The sequence below is a fragment of the Morone saxatilis genome, unplaced genomic scaffold (genome assembly GCF_004916995.1).
Source record: "Morone saxatilis isolate NCDOM2014 unplaced genomic scaffold, NCSU_SB_2.0 Contig10, whole genome shotgun sequence".
Taxonomy (NCBI): Eukaryota; Metazoa; Chordata; class Actinopteri; family Moronidae; genus Morone; species Morone saxatilis.
Window position 1 is genome coordinate 18,135,287 of NW_023339652.1, and position 15,882 is coordinate 18,151,168.

At 39.9% G+C, this 15,882-nt stretch overlaps 1 protein-coding gene across 1 annotated transcript; it reads left to right on the forward strand.

The window, feature by feature from the left end:
• The first annotated feature begins 1,528 nt into the window (after positions 1 to 1,528).
• LOC118342100 (protein O-mannosyl-transferase TMTC1-like) lies at positions 1,529 to 14,766 on the forward strand. Its single transcript, XM_035680540.1, has 7 exons — positions 1,529 to 1,673; positions 4,768 to 4,876; positions 5,172 to 5,274; positions 9,016 to 9,151; positions 11,426 to 11,570; positions 11,767 to 11,904; positions 14,548 to 14,766. The coding sequence occupies exons 1-7, from the start codon at positions 1,555 to 1,557 to the stop codon at positions 14,749 to 14,751; spliced, it is 954 nt and encodes a 317-aa protein (XP_035536433.1). The 5' UTR covers positions 1,529 to 1,554; the 3' UTR covers positions 14,752 to 14,766.
• Positions 14,767 to 15,882: the final 1,116 nt, after the last annotated feature.

Here is a 15,882-nt window from a genome sequence, read left to right on the forward strand (position 1 = left end):
AATTGACTCATTTTAGTGATTTTGGCCAGGCTAGCAGCAGGGCTCCAAGGAAGGCAGTGTCAGTTGGTCTGTGGTTGGACTAGTTTATTACATAGTGAAATGTTCTCGCACCTATTGGATGGATTATTCCCCAGACAATGCATCCTAATCATTTTCGTGATCCTTAAACTTTTCCTCTTGAAAGAACTGCTGTAACTCATTTGTTTCTTTCTTGTGTAGTATAACATTTGAGAAATAACTAATTGAATATTTAAATATATTGAGTATTTTAGTTGTATAGTGTTTATAGAACTATTTTGAAATATTTAGTTTTGAAAAGGAAGCAATGTTAAAATTGTTAACTGCATACCCTTCTTACTAACTGTTATAACTTGTGGGGCCAAGAAAAACCTGTATTAATCAAATCCTTTAGTATATACATGATGACATCAAAGGACCAGTGTGTAGGATTTAGTGGCATCTAGCAGTGATAGCAGCAGCCTTTTTTTCAGGTCATTATACACTAATGAAAATGCCTGTTCAAGCTAAAATGAGGTGTTAAGTTCCTTTTTAAATGGAATATGACAAATATTGATCCTGTTTCCATGTCTACACAAAGGGACTAGCTAGACATTGAAAAGGATAACCAATAAGTTAGCATCCATGAATAAGTGGCTTTCAAGACAGCCAATGAATGACTTACCTAGTAGCAGCAGAACTGTAGTCTGCAGGCCTGTGGGAAAGACTGTGAAGGTTGTGACAGCCTAAGTGGATCTTTCCTTGCTTGCTCAGCTCTATGGATTGTCGATCAAGCAGCACTGTGTGATGTGGAGCCTCTCAGTGTACAGGTAGACTCAGTCGATCAGTGCTCATCGCTGGTTTTCTCTCAGGCGTTCCAGCTGCTCCTCTTCCTGTGCTGTAGAACGCCAACCCATTAACACGCGGGACAAAGTTACCATAGTAACAGTGAGGAGTGTTGCCACAGCGTCCAGTCACTTCTTGCCCCACAGCGTCTTGTCAGGCTTGTGTCACCATTATGGCCCCTAGCTATAAAAGTGTATTTCAATTACACAGAGGTCTTTTGTAGCAGTGACGGAGAGCAGCAGTAAATGTCAGCAGAGAGGCTGCTGGCTGCAGCTACCACTCACTGCTGATTTATCCGCACCATTTGCTCTGAATATTATCCTTATCACTGTGACAAGGCACTTAGTCCAATCAAGATCATGTTATGGCATGCTTCCCTCTGGAGGCATGCAGCCATTAGTAGTTCCTAAGATGAACATAGTTTGACAGCAGTGCTCGGTTCCAGAGCTAGAGAGTGAGAAAACTGGCTGTTATGGATGACTTTCAACACAACTCCGAATGAATGCTGATGTTGCTCCATAAATAAGCAACTGTTTTCTAACAAATTCACCATATCAACTTAAATGGCGATAATATGTCAATGTTCACGTCTTGTTTCTGTTGCCCTCAAGTGGCCAAAAATCCCCCAAAACATTTGCAGGTTTAAATCCCCCCCACCCTCATTTTCTGCTGTTCTCTCCCCTCAGGTTATACCCCCGCCATGCCAGTGCCATGAACAATCTGGGCACTCTCACTCGCAGCCCGGAGGAGGCTGAGCGCTACTACCGAAAAGCACTGGACATCAACCCTCAGCATAACCGAGCTCTGTTTAACCTAGGAAATCTCCTCAAGTAAGACACACACACTCACTGTTACACACGAGCTGAAAAGGCTGTCGAAGAACAGATGTACAGTGACAGCACCTACTTTCGATTAAACAACACAAAACCTTTACCGTCACTCTGTGAAATTTGACAGAAACTAAAGACACTCAACACAGCTGGAGACTTTGCTAATGTTTGTGTTAGCAACTTTTCACTTTCCACTGTTCTTTCTCCAGAGCTCTCCAAAAAGCACCCAAGATTGCTCACAGCTGTCTTTTTTTGATCAAGGTTCTTTTATTTTCAAATATATCATAAAAGACAAACACAACTTGAACACAGGACAGTCAAGTCCCTTACCCCAAAACCCCTTGCCATTGGTAAATTTGTGTACAGCCAGACATCTATACAAAATATATCTATATAAATGCATTAATACACATAAAGTGACATAAACATAGAAAAAGAAGTATAAATAAATAATATAAATAACAATAAATAAATTAAGAATGAAAAGAAGCAACATATACATTCATATGCATTACAAAGTTATACTGGTAACTGCCAGGCCATCAACAAGGGATATAAATGGTTGGCATAGAGTTTTCTGGTGCACCCTCTGATGGTATGGTATATTTGACATTTGATTTTCAAATGGAGAGAATCCCTCCATTTGAATAAAATAAAAAAGGCCATCATATTTATATAGCACCCATTAAAAGGAGCATTTACTGGGGATACATCAAACAGAGAAATTATTGGAGATGGGTCTACTGTTATCCCACTTGTTGTAGAGATGGTTTCAAAAATGGATTGCCAACATCCAGTTTGGGACATGACCAGAACATATGTATTAATGTGACAGGAGCTTGTTTGCATCTGTCACACATAGGGTCCAAATCTGTCTTAATCTTAGATCTATCCTTGGACCAATGAAGATTGGTCAATTTGAATGAACAATTTGAAACTGAAATGCAGTGTGTCTAAAGGAGATTGGGAGGAATCATCCAAATGCATGAATCATACATCAAGATACAGAAAACTAGAAACCTACCAAAAATAGCATATTGTCAGAGACCCCCCCCAAAAAAATTTTTACAAATCATATTTTTAGGGTATCTCATGACTTATTAAGAGGAGCCAAGCTCCTCCAGCTCGCCTGTAGTTTGAACCCTGAATACTGTAACATCAGGATGTCATTAGCATTGGGAAATAAAGGTTTTAAAATGAAATATCTGTATCGGCCCGAAATGAAAATCTCTACAGATATTGTGGGACCTTAAGAGGATGCCTAAATTATGCACATGCGACACAAACTAATGACTAAAGACTACTGACTCTGAGATAAACTTCCTTTTAACTGTGCATCCATTTGGACTGTGGGTTGTGCTCAAAAAGTAACACAACACAAACACGTAGTTAAAAAGTAAGTATCTCCTGGCTTAGCGGAGGCAGCAGTTAAGCTATGTCTACATGAGACACCTAATGTTCAGTGCAAATAGGTGGAAAAAAGACTGTATTGACTGTATACTACTGTATATTGGTTTTGGCAGTTGGCCAAATTAGTTGGAAAATATCTGCATATGGGATATTAGCAAAAATTAAACATTGTGCATTCCTAGTGTCAATGCATTCGAACAAAGGCGTCAGTGTCTCCCTAGAAATAGTAATCCTAGGGTTGAAAATGCACACCCTTCCAAGTATGGTTTTGTTGTGCTCTGTGATTGAACTGATGATTGTCATCCACATATTTTACAATCAACAAACCATTATTAAACCTTAATGATCATGATTCATTTCACTAAGTATGCAGAACCTCGGAGTCATGGTATGCCAGTGCAGACACGTACAGATTTAAGAGACATTTTGCATCAAGCGTCAGTACTCAGATTGAAATGACCATTCAAGCTGAAGATGTAGTAGCATTAGTCATACTGGAGTCAGAGGCTGTAGGGCCTGAAAAAGAATGATTCACCATGCTCGCTAAATGAAAGTCGTCTATTACCGCGACTCTTGACACCTCTGCTGTAATCTGACAAGCTCTTTATATAGTTTGTTTTGCGGTCAAACAGTGTCAACTGCCCTGAGCTCTGCTGGCTCTAATAGAAAATTACATCAATAATAACAGCCAAAATGAAGTATATTATTATGGCTCAGCTCCATTACTATCGCCGTGTTACCAGTGGAGCTGTGAGAACAAACAGACCAACTGAGCCATCGATCCACTGCTGCAAGTCCTTGACAGCTCTGTGTGTTTGTTTGTTTGTCTGTATTTGTGCTGTTTGTTTTGTGGATATGAATAAATTATATGTTTACAACTACAAGCGTGTAATCCATGGCTGTGATTGAAAGTATCATAATCTTGCTGCTACTAATGATGATGATGATAGTGATGAGAGTATGATGATCAGTGCTTGGGTCGTTACTCAGAAAGTAATATATCAAGGCTTATCCACACCAAGAGCAATAACTATACACATCAAAAAAGTAATGCATTACTTTGCTTAATTGACCCTTCCTAACTCCCGCCACTTTTTGCTCTGTGCTCCAAAGCCTCGGTCAGAACCTCGGTTAACTTTCTCCTTTCATGTACTTAGATACGCATGTGCTAGGCTACCTATGTTGAAAAGACCACCACATTATATTACATATATCACATCACACATCATGTCTTAAGTTAGCTAATGTTAGCAAAACGCTAGCTAACTACATCAGTTGTTAGCTTTCCTATCTGATAGCTAATGTCAGCAAAACAGAAGCTAATTAACGAGCTAACAATTTATGTAGGTTACCTAGCAAGCTAGTTAGTATTTTGCTTACATTAGCTAGCTAACTTTAGATGCGATTACATATGTGTGTGGCTTTTATCTTTTAACCATCTTAAAAATAATATTGCTGTTGATTATGATGATGAGGATTAAGATGATGATGATCATGATATATTGATGATGTTGATGAGAATCAGATGATATTACTACTGCTGATTATGGTGATGAAGATGATGAGAATGTGATAATATTGCTATTGATGATGTTGATGAGAAGTAGGATGATGATGATGATGAGCATACAATAATTTTGTCCTTGATGATGATGATGATGATGATGATGATGCTGTGTTTCAGGTCCCAGGGGAAGGAGGAAGAGGCAGTAACTCTGCTGAAGGAGTCCATTCGCTACGGTCCACATTTTGCTGATGCGTACTCCAGTCTGGCCTCCCTCTACGCTGAGCAGGTGAAACATCCAGAAACCATGAAGAGCACACTCCCTCTCTCTCTGTCTCACTCCCACACACACACAAACACACACATGCGTACCACATTTGACTTTGGTGCCTGGAGGCATGTTGTAACTCATCACTACTTTATAACTCCAGAATTAAATTAGCTTTAGTTGTAGATTGTTAATCTCTCTGTACGCAGCTATAAAACACCGTTAGAGAAGGCTGTTTGCTTGTACACACTCCAGCTTCCTGTAACCTTGGCCCCTGTTCTACTCCTGTTTTCATTCCATCTGCATTCTCCCACAGAAACGCTTTGCTGAAGCCAATGAAGTGTATCTAAAAGGTATAGAGAACTGTCCAGACAGCTCTGACCTGCATAACAACTACGGAGTGTTTCTGGTGGACACGGGTGAGTTCAACCATGTGGCTGATGGGTAAACACATTAACACCACAGCCCTCTACTGCATAGACCACTGCCTATATATACTGAAGAACCATGCTGGTTTGTCACTACTTCCCTATTTTCTTAAGGTTGCCTGAAATTTTTAGGGTTGCACGGCTACACGGCATTGGGAGCAATTCAGGGTTCAGTATCTTGCTCAAGGATACTTCGACATGTGGCATCAGGGGATCGAACCAACAACCTTCCGATTNNTCTGAGCCACAGCCGCCCTTATGTCAGCCTCCTAGGGCAAAAACTGCTGCCAAAGATTGGGGAAATTCTTTTTTACAATTATTTTTGCACAAATCATTTGTTTGTTTGGACATATACATTCAGGGGCCACATTATTAGGTACACCTGTACAATCTAATGTAATCCAATACAACTGTTTTGCCATAAAGTTTAATTTGAAGATGCCTATGACACTATCTTGAGGTATGTTAGGTACCAAGCTGCAAGTCACACGATATAGTTTTTAGATTTCAAAAAGGGTGGGCTGTATTTATTTAACCAAAATGCAAAGCAACATAAACTAAAGAGGTTAACAAACATAGCAAACTGAACTGCAATAGAACTGAATTACTTCCTGACTGGCTTCAAAAAAGATGACACATGAGGAGAAATTACAGCTGGGTGGAAAACCCTGAACAAATTAATGAATACAGGACAGGATGGGTCATTGAACTGTTTGATGAGTGTGAAAATGATGTGAATATTTTGCTGTGGCGTTCACAATCATGCCCAGCTGACCACAAATGGGAGATTTTTGAGCAAGATGTTACACATCATCATCAAAACACCAAATGAGGGGATATCTTATGCAAGAATGCTGTTTATACCTCAGGTACCAAGAGTTCAGCAGACTTGGATGCCAAGATTGTGTCGCTGGTTGCCCATGATTGGCTTACTAAGACACTTTCTTGGGTTTTCCTTTCATTTGTCACACACCTGTATGTAACAGTTTGCCAAACAATTTAACACAAAAACTAAATTAACTGAAAATAAACTCCTGAAAGTTTGTTTCAAACTCAATATTAACTAAGCAAATATATATTAGAAAACACTGAGCAATATTAACTTGGCAGATCTGTATTGAGTTGCATTAGATTCTACAGGTGTACCTAATAAATTGGCCTGTGAGCGTATGTGCTTGTTGAAGTTTTTGGGTGAGCAGCTAAAAAGCAGCCTTTCTTTCTTCATATATTGAAAATTCACATTATTCTTTTCAGGATGTGCAATTGTATTTGTTGTCTTCTAATTTTGCTTTCCAGTCAGAGGATACGGACTGAAAGAGGGTCATTTATTCAGTTCATGTATAATGTGAAACAGGAAAAGCATTGCAGTTACTTTTATGGAGGTGGTCACATGTCTCATCTACTTGTAGAACAGACAGGAAGTAGTAGTGTGCTTTGTTAAATGTGAGACAAAAAGGCCATTTTGAAATATTGATATCATTTTAATAATATGCATATGATAATATCATGTAAGTCACCCAGAACCTCTAAAATCTTTTCTTTACGTCCTCATTTTGTGATTCACACTCCGACATAGTGGGTGGCGGTAATCGCTGGTTGCCAGTGTTAGAACTGAGTGTAATTTTTATTTTATTTTAAAGAGACAAAACTACAGTGGCCGAGAGTTATGAACAAACTGCAAAAGCCACAACACGAATGCAAAAGCCACAGCACAACCAAAATGACATCCACATCAGGGGTTTAGTAAAAACTCTGAATGTGTTCACCCTAAGATGAGTGAAACTCTGCAGAAATAGAGGTCCCTAACTTAAACGCTGGGCCAGTTACCATGGTAACGAACGTGAGTAGTTTCTGTTTTCTCCCTCTTAAGCAGATGCGTTGTTTCATTCATTACATGTTCTCATTCATTTAGTCCATATCAAAGCACATTCATTAGCAGAGGTACGTCAAAATCAAAATCCTGGTTAGATATTAGTTTTAGTTTTAGATATTAGTTTGTTACTGAAGCTACTTTTATGTGCTGTCATTTCTTTGAACAGCATTTTTTGCCCTCACATTCAAATATTACACAGCAGCACTGTCGACAACCGTTGTTGCTCACTTCCGTTGTTTTGGGGCTTTTTGCATTCATGTTGTAACTTTGCAATTTGCAGTTCGTTGATGCTACTCGGCCACCATAAACGCAATAGAAATCAAAGATATTTTTGACTAATAGCATCATTTATTAATAGATTTTTAAAATTTTCTACAGATATCGCGATAATATTACTATTGTGAATTATTTATTTTACTTTGGCCATGATAATGGTGTAGTGAAAATCAGATATCATGACAGCTCTATTTGTGTGCCAGATGTAACAATAAATGTAGAGGTCTTATGAAATTGTCTTGTGGGCCGGTAGTTAGAGAACCCTGGTCAGGATAGTCACTGTTCAGCTAAATTATAGGGCTCTTTTTTCACTGTGCAAGTGCAACAAGTTAATGAGCCCTGCATTAACAAGCTGAACATCGAGTCGTAGCGGACTAGTCTGATGTGTGTTTGGTCTGTTTGGCCTGTTGTCATCTGCATGTGATTTATTAAAGGTAAACACAGTGGACGGCCATATATAATGCCACTGTGCTCAGATGCAGCACCAATCAGAGGCTCCAGATTTATAAACATATGTGTGCTGCTGCTGTCAGATGGCTGCAGAGATTTAATAAACTGAAGGAGAAGCTTTTCATACAGAATATATCAGCTGTAGACACCAGATATTGTAAGAATCACTCATATTCATTTATATATAAATGCAGCTGAATTTACCAACGTTCCTGCTTTAACCACATAAACAGTTATTTTAAATGCTTTTTTTGTTTGTTTTTTAATGCATCCACTTACTTATTTTAATTTAATTTCAATTTAACTATTGTTACCATCATAAACACTGAATACTTAAATGAGCATTATTGGGTGACAGCACAGAAAGTCTCACTCCCAAGTCATCAAATACTGCCACTTGGTCACTGGGCTTTAGGTATCTCTCTGGTATCATTTTTGGACTTGAAAGTAGTTACGTCAGGTACAAGTAAGTTCCGTTTTATTCATGTACTTAAGTTAAAGTTATGTCAGGTACATTAAGTAAGTAACATTTATTTATGTACTTTTGCTACCTCAGGATGGTACAGTCTTTTCCTAATCCTAACCAACTAGTTTTTAATAATAATAACTTTATTTATATAGCACCTATCAAGAGTAGATGTCCCAAAGTGCTTGAGAACAAAAACAAGAAAAATAAAGAGGGAAACACAAAACACAACAACCAGCTACAACAAAAGCTCAAACTAAAATAGAACAAAATTTCTAAACAAATGGATTTGAGATGCTTTTTAAAATTGTCAACACAGATGTGTTCACAGATCACAAGTCCAAAAGGCTAACTTGACTAGACGTTGTGGACATTGCATATGTATTTTTGCTTACTTGCTTACACGGCTCTGTACGCCCAGAAATGATATTATATTTTGGCCATTGACCAAGCTGCAGCATCTAACGAGTTGGGAGTGAGAATATGTTGACATTTAATGTTTGTTCATCTGTTTCCTGCCTCACTTCTCTTACATCCTTTTTCCTGTACTCCATCCTTCCTCTCTTTCCTTCCTTCTTCCCTTCCTTCGTAATTCCTGCCTTATTCGTCCTATTCCTTCATTCCTTTCCTCCGTCCTCCCACCTCTTTGCCCTTTCCTCTCCTCCAGGAGAGGGGGAGCTGGCAGCCGCTCACTACCAGCAAGCTGTTAGACTCAAGCCAGCACACTACGTTGCCATGGTGAACCTGGGCCGCCTGCTCCGATCATCCAATGAGAACAAAGAAGCCGAGTCTTGGTACAAGAGGTTAGTGAAGTATGGTATTTTAGCAGCAACAGCTTCTACTCAGGGCAGCCTGGAGCAAAAAATATTTACCAGCCGCACAGATGCTGCTGTAAAGCTGATTCTGACCTTTGACCTCCCAGAAGGGCAAGAAAAAAGTTACTGGTTGCTTACTAGATTGTTTTATAGCTATTCTTTACATTCAAGCATTTTCAATTTTTATTCAATCTGAACCAAATTGAAAAGAAATGGGTAGCTGGCTTTTTCATAACATCAAAGTGGAGGTTAAAGAAGGAAAAATTATCCATTATCCAGATCAGTAAATCTCCCTCCAACCATATGGAACATACAGAGGTAGTCAATGGACAGAATCTTGTAAGAAAGCATGGAATAATTTCGTCTTTAATATTGATTTCCAAATTCATTTTGCACTAATCTTGAACCTAGCTCTGTACTGAACGCACAGAGATGAAAGTGATATCGATCTTCTTGTCTAAACTCCTAGGGAGGGGGCATAGGCGAATATTTCCCAAAATGTTGGAGTGTTCCTTTAAGGGAGAATTTAAAAGGGATGTTAATGTACCTGCTTGCAATATTTTAGCATCAGCGAATCCACATTTTCAGGCTTAAATCAGTATATTGGACACTAATCAATCCCATCATTTTGTATCATCACTAACCAGTGTAGAGTTGCACATCGGTAATTTTCACATCTCTACAATATAACCCATTGCATTGTGAGATCATTATAAAATATAAAATAGTGTACATGCCATGGATGTTATGTGTAGACCCAGGCGCAGAACACAGATCAGGAGACATATAAACTTTAGCAGATTTATTGAATAATTACTGTTGTCGGAGATAGTTGAGGACATGGTACGGCTGGTTAGGACAGAGGGAAGGTGGAATGGAAGATGCCAAGGCAGTGTGGCCGATAGAGGGAGTGAGGGAAAGCTGGTTGCAGGCAGATGGAGCTGAGCTTGAGCCAAACAGTCTGGCTCTGGATGTGTGTAGAGCTGGAGCTGTAAACTGACCAGGTAATGTGAGGCAGGTGAGCTGACTGGGAGTGGTGCTGCGCTATTGCACACTGTGCTAAGTAGCAGAGCCAGAAGCCAGGAAGGGGGACCACACCGACAAACACAAAAGTGCGAATTGGCATCTCTGTCGGGTCATATTTTTTAATTTTGCAAGGTATAAAATCTTTCAATGTAACAGAGTGAACTTAACGTGTTGTGGCAGTGGAAGTAACATAGCTCTGCACTTAACAAGATGCATATAGGTCCTTGATTTATTATAAGATCAGTAAAGTTAGTTTTTAAGTGGAGTGGATTCTGCAGCTGTCTCTAAAACAACTTTCATGTATTTTAAACTTTTAATTATAAACTAAATTTATCTGGAATGAAACATCAGTACTAGTGTTCTGTTTGCTGTCCACAGCTGGCTGTGTCACATTTTGTCCTTTTGACTTAATTAAATACCTGCAGCATCATACAGCGTGTCTCTTAAGACTGAGATTGATGTGCGCATTTACACATGTGGCACAGCAGTTGTAGCTTAAGTAACATGACAACTGCGGGATAATGCCTGTAAATTCGAATGTGAATGCGCCGGACACAACAAATCACATGAGGTCGCCTGTTAATACTAGTCCTGTGTGAATAGGGCTGAAGACAGAAACACCATTTGGTGTAGCAGAGGCTTTCCATTGAGCCAACATGCACAGTGGCAGCACCCTGACTGTGTTTGACTTGAATGGAACAGAACCTTAATTAGCATCACTAGTAACACCCGTGTTTACCCTACTGTTTCATGTCAAAGTGCCTGCTGTGAAAAAGGTTTATATGGCGTCTTTAATATATTATTAGTCTGTTATTAAAATGGCCTTACATTGGGTAAAAAGCACATTATGACTAGTTTAGCACTTGAGGACTTGAGTGTAAAGACTTGAGACCTGTGACTTGCACAACAATGACTTGGTCCCCCCTCTGGATTTTCACTGTGGGCCAGCCGGTCAAGTAGGTCAGAGGGCAAAAAGTCTGCTGGAAAACCTGTAGCAAGGATGAGATAGCAGAGATTCTGTAGAGAGAGCAAATATAAATGCTTTAATTCAATAAGCAACAAGGTTTATTGGAATGTAGTCTTAAAATATTGACTATGAACATAGGTGTACACTAACTATATTATATACAATTTGATGTGTTTGTTTTATCACTGTACACGGCATATAAACACTTAATTTAAAGAGAACCACCGTCATGAAAAGCCATGTTTGTGACCTCTGACCTTTACCTGCAGGGCCCTGCAGGTGACGAGAAAGGTGGACATCCTGACTCCTCTCGGAGCTCTCTACTACAACACGGGCCGCTACGAGGAAGCCTTGCAGGTGTACAGAGAGGCCGCCACACTGCAGCCAGACAGCACCGACATCTGGCTGGCTCTGGTGAGCGCGCACACACACACACACACTCATACACTCATTATATCATGGATTGCCAGAACATCTGAGTGTGTATGCATGTGGTTTAGGAAAGCTGCCACATCAGTCAACATCTGTCTGACCTCAAACATTAAGCCAAACCCTGAAAAAACTGTTTCTCTTGTTTCACACACACTCACACACTGTATTTCTGTTCCAGGCTCAGGTTTTAGCTATGGCCGGTCGTACCAAAGAGGCAGAGAAGATGACCCTGGACATCATATCCAGAGAGGGCAGCTGTATTGAATGTTACCGCCTCCTGTCTGCCATCTACAGCAAGCGTGGCAACTACACAGAGGTGTGTGTGTGTGACTGTAAATGTGTAGATTAAGAAGTAAGATAACACACAGCATGTTCAGACAATAGCACTCAGGAATGATAAACTCTTAGCAGAAGACAGTTTCCACTCCAGCAGTTACCATGGAAACCAGTCACCTCCGCTGTACAACAGTCCAGCAGCCATTAGCTGGCGAACAGCTGCCACTCATTCTCCCACTCCGTTCTGTCACCACCATCAGCATTTCTGCTCGTCTGTCTTTCACTTTCACTGTGACCCAGTTTCACAGTAAATTCTGTGTGTGCCAGTGTGGTATTGATGGACAACATCACTGTTGTCACTATTGTCCCACAATGCTTTCATAGCAGAGGGAGAAGCCACACAAAACAAAAAATCTAAACCGCTTTTTGTTCTCATCTCCCTCACATTATAACAAAACTGCAGATCAATCCAGACTACACCATGTGTCACAAAAACAATGTAAGGATATATTTTCTTATGTTTGAGCTTTGCCACTGTGATTGAACGTGGCCAAGTAATAATAAGTGCATGCACACATACAGTATGTGTCATATGTTGCAGATGTGATGCTACACATAGCTTCCTGTGTGTATGTGTGTGTGCACCACTCATCAGTGCATTCACTCCAGTACAATCACAAGAAGCGGAATGCCAATATCATGACCAGTGGGTGAAAGACGTATGTAGATTGTATTCTTAGAAGTGAGAAGCAAATGTAGAAATGATTCTGGCGACCCTTACGGACAAAAGCAGTAGTGTTTGTACGGCCTCATTTCATTGATTTCAAGTGGAATCCAACCAAATTCAACCCATTGGCAGGCATTAAGATTAACTATATAGACATTACCAGTCTTCTCACTGATGTCTTGTTTATTTATGTAGGTCATATAGAAAAAGCTGTATTAAATGCAGACTCTTTCATAACCAGTTAAAAACTCCTTGTAGTATGTTTAAGTCAATGTAGAAATACCATCATTTCTAATTTTACTAAGTAAAAGTATAAAAGTATTATCAGCAAAATGTACTTGATACTTGGTATTTGTTATCATCATAACTGATGCATTAACATGCAAACAGCATTGACTGGCCAGGGTCGAGCTAATTTAAACTACTACTATATAGCTATATACTGTTGGATAGTTTATGTAAAACAATGCATGTTTTAAAAACTGTAAAGTAGCATAAAACTTCAATACTCTAGTAAAGTACAAGTGTACTTAAGTTGCAGTACTTGAGTAAATGTACTTAGTTGATTTCCAACACTCACAATGGCAATGAGTTTCACTGTCAGTCAGTGATGTGTAAATGTTATTGCTAATCCTAGCAGCAAGATGTTCCCAACGTTAGCAAAGAAAAGGAGAGTTGACCACGAGAATTCAAAGAGGAATGGAGTCTAGCACTAAACTTGTGTGCTCATAGCTGCTTGATCAGTGGTGTAGCGCAGGCTATATGGGTACACAGGTATTCCTAATTATTTTTCAGTCAGCATCAGGTATACCCTCTTTTAAATTCCCTCTGATTGCATCATTTTGTAGTGTCCTGTGAGATGATTTTTTTCCTAGAAGGACGAAGACATGACATAGTTGTCCAATTTTAAGTAAAAGATACTTCACTCAAAATGCATTATTTTATGAAGTTGTCTCACCCTATTGTCAGTAGGCCAGTATTGATTGCAAAAGTCGGACCTCTTCTGTGGCTAATATTACTGTAATGATCCCAAGTCAAGCAGCAGAGGTTAAGTGGCAATCTGCAAATACTATTGGCCTATTATGAGCTAATTATGCAAGAGTAGTCTTACATGTCACTGTTTGTAAGACAAAAATTAAGAGTATATCCACTTTTCCAGGCACCACTATATGTCTGACTGTGCTTGACCAATACACATCTGGATGAGTTCCTCCGACTGGTGGTAGCTTTGGTACTATCATGTCTGTACAGAGACCCATACCAAGCATGCAGTGTAGTAGGAGACGTTGCACAGGAGTGCTGGGAGGATGGATACACTGTTCATTAGTAGAAAGTTCTACCACATAACCCCCTAAAACCACAAATGATCATTTTTACATTCCTGTTTGTGTACAGGTTAAATGAACAAGATACTATGGGTTGATCAGGTGTGTGATGGTGTATTTTTGAACTTTGGACAGAGCCAGGATAGTTGTTTCCCCTTGTTTCCAGTCTTTATTCTAAACTAGGCTAACTATGTCTTGACTCTAGCTCTCTGCAGCTCTTCTCTACTAAATTCACACACATTCACAAATTGTATCTTAATTCTTCCTCTCTCTTCTCTCTGTCAGTGTGGCAGTGATGAAGCTGACGCTGCTCTTTCTCAAAGACAGGAATACATTATCACGTTCTTCATCTCTCCTCTTTCTGTCTGCTGAGCCCCGCTTTAAATCACTTCAGACTTCCTCTTCTCTGCATTATCTGCTTCTTCTCCTCTACCCTCCATCCCTCCCTCTCCTTCAGAGGCATTCATGGTTCAAAGTAGCAGCTGTGATTCGTGCCCTGAACCAGCATTGACTCTCGACGGCCACACCAGGAAGTACACTTAAACAGCAAGACACCCACCTCTAAGAGCAGGGGATTTCTTGTGTGTTTATGTTTATTAATGTGTGTATTGACTGTGTGTGTCTGTGCCAGGCTCTGGACGCTCTGGACAGGGCTCTGCTGCAGAATCCCAGTGATCTGACTGTGAGAGCAGAGCTGTATTTCTCCAAAGGAAACCAGCTGCGAGAGATGAACGATCTGGACCGAGCTTTCGAGGTACTGCTCTCTCTCCCTTCTCTCTCTCTCTCTCTCCCCCGACTGACTTCCTTTGCGGCCTCTTTCACTCCTGTCACATAAACAAGAGGCCGAAACGTCGCTTTAAACAAGTATAGATTTTCTATCGTGTGGTTGCTGATCAGCACTCGGCCTCCTACCGGTTTATGTATTCTGTGAGGAAAACAGTAATGTTAGCAAATTACATGTGCTACTCATGTCAGAGTGTGTCTAAACGATAACCCAGTTACAGCCATTTGTAGTTCAAGACAGATCTAACTCATTGACTGGGCGATTTGTGGCTATTTTGGAGCCTTTGGTCAGACAACTGCTGAAAATCAGTTTTATCAATAAACAAATGTTCACAATTTAAAGTAAAGTTGAGTAATCATTTATGTATCTAATTTGGTAAAACTGTCATCATTGCACTAGGGTTGTCAACGAATATTCTAAATTTGATTATATATTTGAATTGCAAAAAAACGTTGCAAAAGTTTTGTGGGGAAAAAAGCAACACCATGATAGACAGGAGTCACATAACGTCACTTTCACTGATTTAAAATGACATGTAGGTCAATCTGAAAGCAAATAATTCAACTACAACCATGTGGTAATGATGGCAGAAGGTTCACAAACAAAAAGAGCGGGTCGTCCACTAATCGGAACGTTGTTGGTTCGATCCCCGTCGAAGTATCCTTAAGGAAGATACTGAACACCGAATTGCTTCCAATGCTGTGCATCGGTGTGTGAAATGGTGTATAAATGGTTAGTTTGTTTCGATGGGCTTTGCATCGCTGTGGTGAATGTGTGTGAAAGGGGTGAATGTGGCACTAGTGTAAGAGCGGGCTTTGATTGGTCGGGACAGACTAGGAAAGGCGTTTATACAAGTACAGGTCGCATTTACCATTTACCATCTCGGCATTAGAAAGAGTGAAATCTAAGCATCTGTGTTTGGAAATAATTCAATAGCGGCCAATCACAATGGAAGCTACACTGGGGACTAGGTAACTACAGCAGCTAACGAGTTAGTCAAGCCCAGCACGGAAAATCAACTAGATTTCTTACATGTACCATTATCACTGAAGGAAGCAAAGGAATAGCTAAACATTTGACACACTGAACAACAGAGAGCAGGAGAGAGAGAAGCCATTGCTGACTGCTAAGCTAAAGTACTGTAGCTAGCAGAACTGAATAGCATGTAAACAATTAGGGACA

Excerpts from the sequence above, each read along its gene's own strand:
- LOC118342100 (XM_035680540.1), top strand. The coding sequence starts at position 1,555 with ATGAACAATCTGGGCACTCTCACTCGCAGCCCGGAGGAGGCTGAGCGC. Across the intron at positions 1,674-4,767 it reads AACCTAGGAAATCTCCTCAA|GTCCCAGGGGAAGGAGGAAG; the intron begins GTAAGACACACA and ends GCTGTGTTTCAG. Across the intron at positions 4,877-5,171 it reads CCTCCCTCTACGCTGAGCAG|AAACGCTTTGCTGAAGCCAA; the intron begins GTGAAACATCCA and ends ATTCTCCCACAG.